This window comes from Centroberyx affinis, unplaced genomic scaffold, assembly GCF_046629955.1.
Source record: "Centroberyx affinis isolate AG114_WGS23_722 - 3 ecotype Tasmania unplaced genomic scaffold, CSIRO-AGI_Caff_v1 ptg001079l_1, whole genome shotgun sequence".
Taxonomy (NCBI): Eukaryota; Metazoa; Chordata; class Actinopteri; order Beryciformes; family Berycidae; genus Centroberyx; species Centroberyx affinis.
In genome coordinates this window covers 174,753-186,610 of record NW_027279626.1, presented here as the reverse complement: position 1 = coordinate 186,610, position 11,858 = coordinate 174,753, and the positions used below count along the sequence as shown (strand labels likewise).

General features: G+C 43.8%; 1 protein-coding gene across 1 annotated transcript in view; it reads right to left on the bottom strand.

Annotated features, from left to right (window-relative positions):
- Positions 1–1,457: 1,457 nt before the first annotated feature.
- The window catches only part of LOC139647414 (vitamin D3 receptor A), a 69,360-nt gene continuing 58,959 nt past the window's right edge, over positions 1,458–11,858 (bottom strand). The window contains exons 5-10 of the mRNA XM_071523305.1: positions 11,260–11,444; positions 9,919–10,018; positions 7,965–8,142; positions 5,045–5,196; positions 3,223–3,339; positions 1,458–1,711 (exon numbers count right to left, since the gene is read on the bottom strand). Coding sequence (XP_071379406.1) covers positions 1,458–1,711; positions 3,223–3,339; positions 5,045–5,196; positions 7,965–8,142; positions 9,919–10,018; positions 11,260–11,444 — 986 coding nt within the window. The remainder of the gene's footprint in view (positions 1,712–3,222; positions 3,340–5,044; positions 5,197–7,964; positions 8,143–9,918; positions 10,019–11,259; positions 11,445–11,858) is intronic.

Genomic DNA, 11,858 nt, shown 5'->3' with positions numbered 1-11,858 from the left:
GCTTCCCTGTACTAATCCCTCAGCCAGAGCCTGTACATACACCCCCTTGTGGTCCATCAATATTCTCATATACTGTACAAACATCAAAAAATAGAAGGAACCCTCAGACACTTGTCAGCGCTTTCCTGTGTGTGTGTATACGTTTGACACTTGAAAGACGACACATATACACACACAGTGGAGGAGGGGCCTTCAAATCCTCTACATTATAGAGTGGATCACTCTATTACTATTTGTTTCCATGGAAACAACCATCTTTCGCTCTCTTAAATATATATATTTATATATATATATTTATATATATATATCAGCTTATACGTATTATTTATATTTATATAGCATTATACATACATTCTTGTTTTGTGAAATTCCCTTTTGTCTTGTGAACAGGGAATTCCAACCATAGCAACTCCCTCCATCCATCCGACCTCCGTCTCTTCTTACCCCGGAACTCACCTTTCTTCCCACCGTTCCTGTACTGAAAAAAACTTCCTTTCTTCCCTTCAGCTGACCATCTGAGACCTCACCTTGTACACGCTGTGTTTCCTACACTATAGATACACACAGAGCGTCAGGGCTAAAGCAGGAAAAACACACTAGCAGGGAAACGCCCCAGCTAGCCGATTCCCATCCTGAACAAGCATTTGTAGATATAATATTTCCTTTATGTTTTGTTAGCCTGCCCCGATTGTTATCCATGTTGATGTTTATATTTGGCTGTCTCTGCTGTCAACACACTGTAAAGCAGCAAAAATTAATAACTTGCTAATGCTAATGTGGTAGCATTGCTAGCGATTTAGCTGAACCCCACAAGTGTCAGGATGATTAATGGAGATCTATGCGTATCTATTCCTGTCGCTCATGGTGATGACGCGAAGCAATGAGTGGATGATGAGAGGGGAAAGGGATGTAGCAGTCACATCCGTCCGTCCAACTTTCTCCATCGGAAGAAAACGGTGGAAAAGGGGATCTAGAGGAGACGGTCCGGGGGGAAAGGTGGTGATGAAGAAAGGTGGATTCGGAGGCGAGGTCGCGGATGGAGAGAGATCCGGATATCCGTCTGCTCCGGATGTCCGCCCGTGTCAGGAAATCGGGGCGACATCCTGAAATCCAGAGGTCTAAACATGGCACTACGTCCGCAAAATCCAGAGACCAAAATGTGACGCTCTGTCTCTATGTGGAAATCTGAACATCTGGAAATCCAGAGCATATTCGGGTGTATCGTATCCATAAATCCCAGAGGTCCGGATGTCCGAGTCATGCCGCTTTGAAGGCCAGGAGGAGGAGGAGAATGGGTGGAGGAAGAGTGGGAAGAAGGAGGTGAAGGTTACCATCTATCCTAGAGTATCCCGTCTCTCCACCACCTGTCCGGGGTCGTATCGGGGGGCGGGGCTTTCTGGGGGAAAAGACGTTGAGGGATGGTCAGTCGCCGTGCGCGCGCGTGCGGGGCGTCTCTGCTATGACACCTCGCTGCCGAACACCTCCAGCACCAGCGGGGTGAGCTGCATGCTGTGCTCGGGCTGGAAGGAGAGCGAGCGGTACTGCTTGGAGTGCTCCTCGTTCAGGCTGCGCAGGTCGGCCAGCTTCTGGATCATCTTGGCGTAGAGGAGGCGCCCGCCCGGGTGGTTGACCCGGATGTAGGCCTGCAGCACCTCCGACAGGCGGTCCTGGAGCTGCTCGATCCGGGCGTGGTCCTGGACGCCGGGACGGTCTGCGGGAGAGGAGGGGCGGGGAAGAAAGGAAAGTACGGGGGCAGAGGAGTCAGGTGTGGGGGGGGGGGGGGGGGGAGGAGGGGGAAAAGGGCGGAGGAGGTTGAGGTTGAGGGATGGAAAGAGAAAGAGAGAGTCAGTCAGCGCAGTCTGTCATTCTCTCTTCCAAATCCGCCGCCGCCAGAGGAATGGATAAAATTATGGGATTATGTGTGTGGTCTCCGGCCGTGTTCACACTGCCTGCTTTTCTGCTGCCTCGACCGCATTTTGTGCTGAGAATGACAAGCGGGTGGCACAACGTGCACTTTGTCTCCAAATTGACTTGCTGCAGCAGCTGCCACCATCAGTAAACAGTACTTATGTACAACTGTAAAACCCTTCCAACAGAAACACAAACACAACACAGGCACTGTGCTCCCATATTGACTCTTCATGATTAGAGGGACAACTATCATCAACTTTTTGCTTCTGCTTTCTCCATTTTGATTCTGGTCGTCGTAAACTGTCAACTGCCTATGTAGCATCAACCTCCGCCTCTTCTTCGCTGTGATGAGTCGGCACACGAAAAAGCGATGTCATGCGGTCTAAATAGTAGTCTAAACTGTCTTCAACTTTAGAAAGTGCACCGCTGACTTTTTTACAAAGTGGCTGCTTTCACATCTGTCTTGCAGCCACTCCCCTTTGGTTTAATTTACAAAACAATGCTGGCGGTTTGAAAACAGTGGAATAATGTGAGAAATTTAGATGTCTAGTGAATTTAGTGAAGCTCACATTGTGGCTCATTTGCTCACAAGTAAAGCTTCAATGATCTCTAAACTCACTACTACCATTTGACGGTAATTGAATAGTATTTTTATATGTTTCATAGCGAACAGGCCCATCCATTCTGTGGCTTTGCTGTATGTTTGTTTCATCTCCCTCCTTTCTGAACAGAGTGACTGATCACTGTATTCATTTACTATTTTCAACTGAACATTGACAGCTCACATATATTATATATATATATACGTTGTGTTATGAATTTAAATTAATTATTAGAAAGGGTTTCATGTATTGAACAGCAGGCATAGCCTGTACTCCCTCAATGAAAGCCTTTTTTAATGCGCTATTGGTGGCATCAAGCACAACATGTAATTACTCTGCTTGGATGAAAACTATGATTTATTTCCACAGTCAGACCAGCAAGCAGCCATAGGAACAATCTGTTAAACACAGTGCTAGACTGAAATGCTACTATTTATGTTTGCTGTGCAGTTTTTCATGCTGTGCTGTTGTTAGGAGAACGACTCTGTAAAATGCATCATTTCATCAATCAGATCGGTGATCAGCCAATCACACTGTTAAGACAATCAGTAATCAGAATCGTTCCCAAAAAAACCTGATTGATGGTTCCCTAGAACTAAAACTAGCCATGTTGCAGATCTAACATTCAGCTGGAAATAACTCCGTCTCAGTTTCATCTAGAAATACACCTACACCACACACACACACAACACACATGCACACACAGTACCTGGAGAGAGCAGGCAGATGGCCATGAGCAGCACATGTTCCTCCTCGTGCAGGTTGAGTTTCTTCAGACCAACCTGGAACTTCACCAGCGGCTCCAGCAGATCCAGAGTGTGACCCGCTGCGCAGGGCGACACAGACACACCGTTAGTGGCTTGAATGTGTGTTCAAAATACAAAATACAAAATAAGAAAGACAACAAAAACAATCAACAACAGAACAACAAACAAAAGAATCAACAACCAAATTACAAAAATGAATTAGCCAGAGACAATCATGAACATACAAATCTCATCATCTTTCCAGTACTTCAGTTAGGCTGTGATATAACTTGCTAATTTAAGTGATGTTCCAACCGTTTCCTTAAGGACAATTTTCCCTTAACTGAACAGACAAGAGTCTAGCTGCCCTATTCTGAGCATGCTGTAGCTTTTTCATCTGATGATTTTGATGCCAATGCCCAGATCAAAGAACAATAATCCAGGTGACACAAAACAAGGGACTGGATCATTTGAGTTAGAACAGATGGTTTAACAAATGAGGAAAATTTTCTTATTCCAATTCCTTTGCCCATCTTCAGCAGACCACGAGAGTGAAATATCCAACGTTATTCCAAGCAGTTTAGCCTTATAAACTTGTTGAATTTGTTCATCTAATACAGAGTTCTAATTTTGTCTGGACCCAAATATCATATACTTTGTTTTAGGAGTATGCAAAACAAGTCTGTTCATATAAACCCATTCTCAGACTCTTGCGTTCAAATTCAAAGATAGGACTCTGTTTAAGTCCTTGCCGTTAGATGCACCATAATAGAAGGTGGTATCATCTGCATACAGAGCTATATTTGTGTCATTAATGACGTAAGGTAGAAAAGAAGGTAAAAGGGAGAGGCCCCAAGCAACTCCCTTGAGGAAACCCACAATTAGGATCCTTATAATAAGAAAAACTGTCATTGAAATAAACTCTTTATGATCTCACCACCCAGATAACTTTCCATCCATAAAACGCCTGAGGGTGTAAGAGTATATTTATAGGTCTACTGTTCAGACCATTAAAGATAGACATCCTTAGGAACTGGAATGACTTTGGCTTGTTTCCAAATTAAATGACTTATGAAGGAAAACATACTGGGCTCTAAGAATAAGAATTTCTCTCTGCATGCTGTGTGTGTAGTAGAACAATACCTGAAGTCCAGCCCTGCACAGCAATATGCATGTGTGAGTGAATAAGTAGTGAGTATGTGTATGTGTGTGTGTGTGTGTGTGTGTGTGTGTGTGTGTGTGTGTACGTGGCGACTTTACTGCTGCTATGAAAATACCTGAAGTCAGATCCTCCATAGGAATGTGCAGGTGTGAGTAGAAAAGCAAAGTATGTGCGATCCTTATGAGACTCTGTTATATAAGGTAGGAGAACAAAAACCACAAGGACACGTGTGTAGTGGGCTACAACAACAACAGTTTTCTATCCTTGTGAGGGTATGTGAGTGTGTGTTTGTGTGCGCAATCAGGCGTTATTGATGCAGTGCTGGACGTAGTGTCCTTCACGAGAACCTTTGTGCGCTTTTGAAAGCATTGTGTCCACATGTGGGAGTGTGTGGAGCGGGCTTATTAACTGCTGTGTGCACACACTCGTGTTTCAGTGTCCAGATGTGCGGCTTATGTGTGTATGTGCTGATGCAGAAGTTAACGCCTCGCTCTATCCATTGAGCTACAGAGGGGATTGAACCCTGGACCCTGTGTGCTGTCCAAGAGTGTGTTTCTGTACCCTAGATATGTTTGTGTGCATTTTGTTTGTACTGTAACTATGAAAGCTGAGGTGAAACCAACCCTTGGTCACGTCGTTGATGCAGTATTTGAAGTCGGGCCCTCCGCAGCTCCAGGACATATCCTCCAGACTGAACGACTGGTTTGAGCGCAGCATGATGATCTCGATGGCGCTGGACTTCAACAGGGCGATCTGGTCCTCCGCTGTCAGGTCCCTGGAACACACACAGACACAGACGCACCATGAGTTACGAACGCATACAGACACAAACAGTCAGAAGAGAGCACGGTTTGTGGTATCTAGCGTTTGTTTTAACTTGCTGGGAGCACCAGATGGGTGGGGTTTACCGCATCAGGACAATCAAGTTGTCACTCGCAGAGAAGGACACTGAAATTGTCCTTCAGATACTTTCCCGTGATTGTCTAAACTTTCTGGTAGTGTTGTAAATCAGACCCATCTGGCACCTAAATAGGCTAAAACAAACCATAAAAAATAAAAAGCATTTGAAAGTGCTATTTGTTCCAGGTCCCGCACACTCGCACACACACACTTACACAGACAAACACACATCACGTCCTTCCCTCCCACACTACAATCCATTTTACAGAGAACAGGTACTCAACCTACGACTGATGATCGAAACATCTGCATGTCAACATGAGCATGAGCCTGTTTAATTGTCAGAAAGCATTACTTCCACACCTACACTAGATGTGAGTGTGTGTGTGTGTGTGTGTGTTGTGATGCTGTGAGGGAGAGAGTGTTAAGGACAGCATGCACAATGAATGCATTATATGGTTACTGTGGCAACGGAGTTTCAAATCCCAGGCTTTGTGTGGCCACAAAAGCGTGCGCGGACACACACACACACAGTCTCTCTCTAACGAACCCCCTGGCCCCTGCTCCAGCCCTCTCTATAGCACATCATATACTTACTGTATATACAGTATTATGGAGTACAGTTCCACAAGTATCACCCCATTGTGACTGAAGTAGATTTAAGACTAGTAAGGCCAAAAAGCCTCACCACCAGGCGTCGTGATTGCAAAAATTCACTGCAAATGCAATGTCTGCAAAATATTTGTTCTTTAAAGTGGTAATCAGCAAGTTTCTCTCTTTTTTATATATATATAATTTTTACCAACACATACAAAGATGTGTTGGTACCCGAGTGTGAATGCCTCCTCCGTCTCCTCCTCCAGCACTCGATTCAACAATTAGATGGCCATTGAGGCAGCAAGGTCGAAATCAATAAGGGGATCATAGCTTTCTCATGGATTCAACTAAATGGGCTAGGCGCGCGGTTCTCAAACTAGGGTCCAGGGACACCCAGGGGTCCTTGAGGGGGTTTCAGGGGGTCCCACAGCAAAATGAGCAGAATTCAAAAGAATGACTGTTGTAATCATAGGTTTCCCTTTCACCACTGTTATCTCCCCATGCACAGTGTAGACAGTTATACAATTCAATACTAAATCAACAGCTAAAATCCTACCTGGGACAAAATCCAATCTGTCCAATCTGTGTTTATTTGACATGAAACTGTCTGAGAACCCCTCCTCTAATCCACACAAAGAGCAGGCTGGTCCTCATATTTTGCATCACAAACTTGTGCATAAACTTGCATATTTTTAGGTAAAGAGGGGGTTTCCAAGGCCTTCTCATACCCCTTCAAAGAAAATCCCCTCCCAGCTATACCACAGCCTGGGCACCGCTCCAAATGTTTGAGAAGTTCGCCCATGACGTACTGCAGGCGAGGTCAGCGGAAGGGATGAATGTATATAAATATCAACCTATTTGTACAGATATTTATTTTTCCTTCTCCATTTCGGTCCGTTTCACACGGCGTGCGTGCAAGCACACACACACACACGTGCGCGCACAGTCCGCATAGCCCACAAACATGCATTATGTATGCAACAGATTTCCCTTCTACATTTTATAATTACATGGTCAATGTATGTGCATACATTCATGAATTTACACTGTGAATATACCGGGCAACAGCCTGTTCCAGCATATTCGTGGAAGAGCTTGTTTGTTTAGGAGTGTTAATAGCATCTCTCCTTGTCCAATAACACATCACGCATATTGTGTAGGCAGCACATCAATGTGTTCTGTGTGGGAGAGTGAGCTCTTTCAGGCTGCTTACCTTTGTGTGTGTGTGTGTGTGTGTGTGTGCGTCACAGCGTGTGTGCTACGGGTTAGACGCCCACTGATTTTTACCAGTAAACAAATCATTCCAGGTAGTCGATTAAACATTGGCTAGTTGCAGGAGCTATAAAGTTAATTTCTCAACATGGTCGGAAATATGATTTCTGCCATAAGGTGAGGACCACAGGGTGAATGTAACACACATACTGTCCAATCACATTATCTGCTTCCTCATTGACATCAAGAGCCCTTCAGAGCCAATCAAAGGTTATTCTGCTGTCCTAGTGGTACACGTCAGCTTCAGTGGTTTGCTGTGTATCTGAGAGATTTGGAGTAGCTATCGCAAAAATACCCACAACTCTGACTCTTAAAACAATAATCCAATTCATTCAGCTCAGATCCACTCAAATTGTCATGTTGAGATTTCATTTAATCTTCTCTGTTCTCAAATTAAAGTGCATCAATCGCTTTTATTTATTCATTTGTTCAAATTATGGACTGACCACTGTATCACAATCTTCAATCAAATGAAAAGAAAAAACAAATGGCCACTGATAATGATAAAAAAAGAGAAAGCTAATAAATTTTGTTATACTGTTCAAATCCAGCTTATTCATTTAGGATGATTTATAGATGCAGAACAGTGTGGTAGGTTAGGCCTAATAAAACAGAATGGCATTTTGCTTACATAGCCAAGGCTCCTCTGCGAAACAATACAGTAGTTTCTGACAGCAGCATTTTTCTATACTGACACTCCAGATACTATTGGTGCACCTCTAGATGCCAAATTCATTCATTCCACTGTATTTTGTGTGAATTGCCACAATATACCTGAAGCCTGGGATCATCTTGGCGAAGCCGATGACCTTCTGGATGCTGTAGGAGACCAGGTCGGCCAGGTGGGGCAGCATGGAGAGCTTGGTGTCCTCCTCACTGGAGTTTGGACTGCCAGCGCCGTCCTGGTACATCATCAACAGGTTGCTGAAGTTCAACTTGGTGTCCACCGACTCTGTTAGAGGTGAAGAGGAGACGAGAGGAGAGGAGGGAGGAGGAGGAGAGGGCACAAGGGGAGGAAAGAGGAGGGAAGGGGAGAGGAGGAGGGGGGGTGGGGGGGAGATAAGGGCGGGATGATGAAAGGGGAGAGAAGGGAAGAGGAGGAAAGAGAAGGGAGGGGGAGAGGAGACAAGGAAAGGGAAGAGAAGAGATTAGAGGGAAGGTATTGTAAACACAGAAATTGCAAAGAGGCGGCCGGAGCGGCAGAGAGGTAACACAAGGTGAGACAGAGAGTGAGTTCACAGCGGACAGTCGAGTTACAACAAAGATGTCAGTGGGGGCAACCAGAGCCATGAATACAAACAGTTTGTCCAGGCTGTGCTGTGGGAGTAATGTCACTGCCCCAGTTTTTTCTACTAAAAAGCTTGAGTAAAAAAAAAATCTCTGGCTGGAGTATACACTGCAAATGTGTTCAGAGTATTGCAGAGGATGCAGGTTTCAGAAAGCCAAATTTAAGACGTTTTAAGACCCTTTTTTTTTTATGACCAACTTTTTATTGTTTTTTGATTTGATTTACCCCATGGGGGGTAGGAAGACGACAGTGGAAACAAAACATCGCCAATACTTTACATGCAGAACATGTACCGTTTTAAGACCCTTTTAATGCTACCTGGAATTAGATTTAAGACCAATTTAAATTTAAAATCGAAATGAAGAAACCAAAAGCTGGCAAATTCAGCCCATTTCCGACTGAACATAAGTAACAGAAGTTCTGAAGCAATAAACAGGCAGAATAATAACGAGGACTTCAGAAAAATAATGGTTTAGGGTCATGACGTCCAACTGTTTACTAAAGCAGATGCAATGACATTTGGCACATTGTATTAACCCTGTTCTGTATGAATCTAGGAGTGGTAAAGTAATGTAATACAACATAAAAAAATTAAACCAACCCTACTGCTGGTTCCACTCACATCATTAGGTGAAATTTCGTTTCTCTTACTTTCCAACTCTGCCTCAACTAAAATATCACTGAATGTAAAGAATCTGTCAATACCATCAAAATGAAATTTATTTGAGCATAAATCTGCTTAGCATGGTGAAATAATTAAGACATTTTAATACTTTTAAGACCTTAAATTTTGATAACTTACTACCCTGTTGAAACCATGTTGAACTAAAACATTTAAATGGGAATGAATCTGGTAGCAATATCCTTTTTCTCTACTGTGAGATTCTAACATTGTATAAATCAACCTAAAAATCTGTCTACAGGTGTCTTGGCACAAGCTAATGGACAAACCTGGTCATAATAGCTCTTACTTGAATGGGAACTAAGAACAAGAACGATGACACACACACAGTCATCTTAAACATCCTTGTCGGCGAGGCTACAGCAGATAGATGCTACACAAAGGTTGCGGTACTGGCATTAAAATTTGATCTGGCAATGACTTTCATTTTACGGGTTCAGCATGTTTGTGTGTGTGAGGGCGTGTGAGCGTTTCTCAGGTGTAGAGGCTTGCTGAGTAAAAGAAGCAATGCAGTGGCCATCGATGTTGAATGGGCTTTCATTCAGACACAGCATGAAAGCACAGGCTGTGAACAGAGCCTGAGTCATAGCATACGTGTTTGTGTGTGTGTGTGTGTGTGTGTGTGTTTGAATAATTGGATCTTCATGGCTGTGTTCTTGGTAAAGCTAACCTTGAAGCGTGAAAGGGAACAAGGACAAGAGGGGGGGGGGGGGGGGGATGTGTGTGCATGTGTGTGTGCATGTGTGTGTGTGCCTCACCAGGTGAGTGGTTGAAGGAGTCAGAGGAAGCATCTGACAGAGAGTGAAGGGAGGCGGCTCGGCTGGCACTGCGTGTTACTGGGCCTTCCCGCACTGGAGGCTGCAAACCCACACAGAGAAAACACACACACATTGATGTTATAGTACTTCACAAAGCTATTGTTGGTACATAAACTGTTTTGGAGGCTACAGCCAGTCTAATGTCTTTAAATGTGAAAAGTATGTGTATCCTACTGCCCCCCTCATCAGTTTGATATAAAAAAACAAAACAAAAAAAAAGCAGTTTTGTAAAATTAGTTAGCTAGTAGTTTTCAAATACCGTGTGTTTTACCCAACACATGGTATTTAACTGTAAATTCTTCAACAGACATGCTTAATATTCATGTTAAACATTTACTCCCCATATTCCTGGTTGGTGACCATGACTCAATGAAAATCTGTAACACTTTACTTAATTGAGCCTGTCTTTTCGAGTGCTTCAGACTCCATCGAGTGTGGTTGAAATACATAATCTACACAGGGCTAAATGGACTGTTTGAGTCTTTTTTCCCCACTGACAATGAAGTGGAAGCTGCATGACTGAGTGCACCTCAACTACATCACATATTGTAAATCGAGAATCACTCATGAGACTATAAGTTATGTGACAGTGGTGATTTCTCACTGGATAAACAGCCCACAAAGACAACGTAATTTCTGTTTAGATAATATGGTTCAAGACATTTTAAGACTTTTTCAGGACCTGCAGACACCCTGGAATGTTTATTCAAACTCTGCAGCGTTTCCTCCTTCAGTTTGATTTAGTGTTTTTTTTGGTTCAGTATGGCCAGGTGAGAAGGATGCCATTTGAACTATAAATAACGGCACCGAGACACCTGAGAAGGTCTCGGTGCCTCTGAGTGAGAATGTGATCGTGCCAACAGCTAGGAACGACCCCAAAACGCACGGCATTATGGGTATAAGGAGACTGACGTTGACATCTGATAGCCAGCAGTTAATCATGCTGGGAGAGCTTAGGATAACTACCATAACCATGAAGTCTGGACTGATGCTCATATTCAGCTTATGTGGTTCAAACACCAGAGAAGACCATCATGCTTAGCTAAAGTTACAGGGACTGGAATCACATTTGTTTTGACCAAAGTCTCTAACCTGGCAGGGTGACAGGTTACCAAAACTCTGCCCAATAAACAAGCTACGTGTGACTTTCGTTTACAAGCCCTGATTCCCTTATAATTAGACAGTGTGAACCTAAAGGAGCCAAATACAAAAATGCAACAACAAAGGCAGCTTTTCCCGTCTGGTTTGGACCAAGGAAAACAAACTGCAGGAGTGACTGACCCTGAAGCGGTTGAAGTCGGAGTAGGAGTCGTCGTAGGTCTTGTGGTGCGCCTCCACCAGGCAGGAGATGATCTGCGCCTGCTCCTCGTTCAGCCGCGGCCTCAGCGCCTCCTTGGCCGCCTCCTCCTCCTTCCGCTTCAGGATCATGTCCTTCTTCCTCTGCACCTCCTCGTCCGTCAGGATGACTGCGGGAGACAGGATGGTGAGAGAGAGAGAGAGTCTCAAATACCAAATACCAGAGAGAGAAAGGAAAAGAGAGACAGAAAGAGAAAACGACTGAGTTTTGATGTTCTTTATTAAATCATCTCACGACAAAATAGTAACTCTAATAATCACCTTTAAAACTCGCCGACACACACGTGAGCATACACCACCACACAAACACATACACCAACAATAACAATATCTGCAGTACTGGCAGCCCTCGCAGGTCATTTAAGTACATTCAGACCCTCTTCTCCCACCATAAATAATGCATTCTGCAGTCCGCAAACATTCAGAAATGTGACAGTCATTTCTGGAAGACAAAAAAAAATACAAAGAAAGAAAGAAAGAAAGAAAGAAAGAAAGACCACAGCTTATCATATGCACTTACAGTC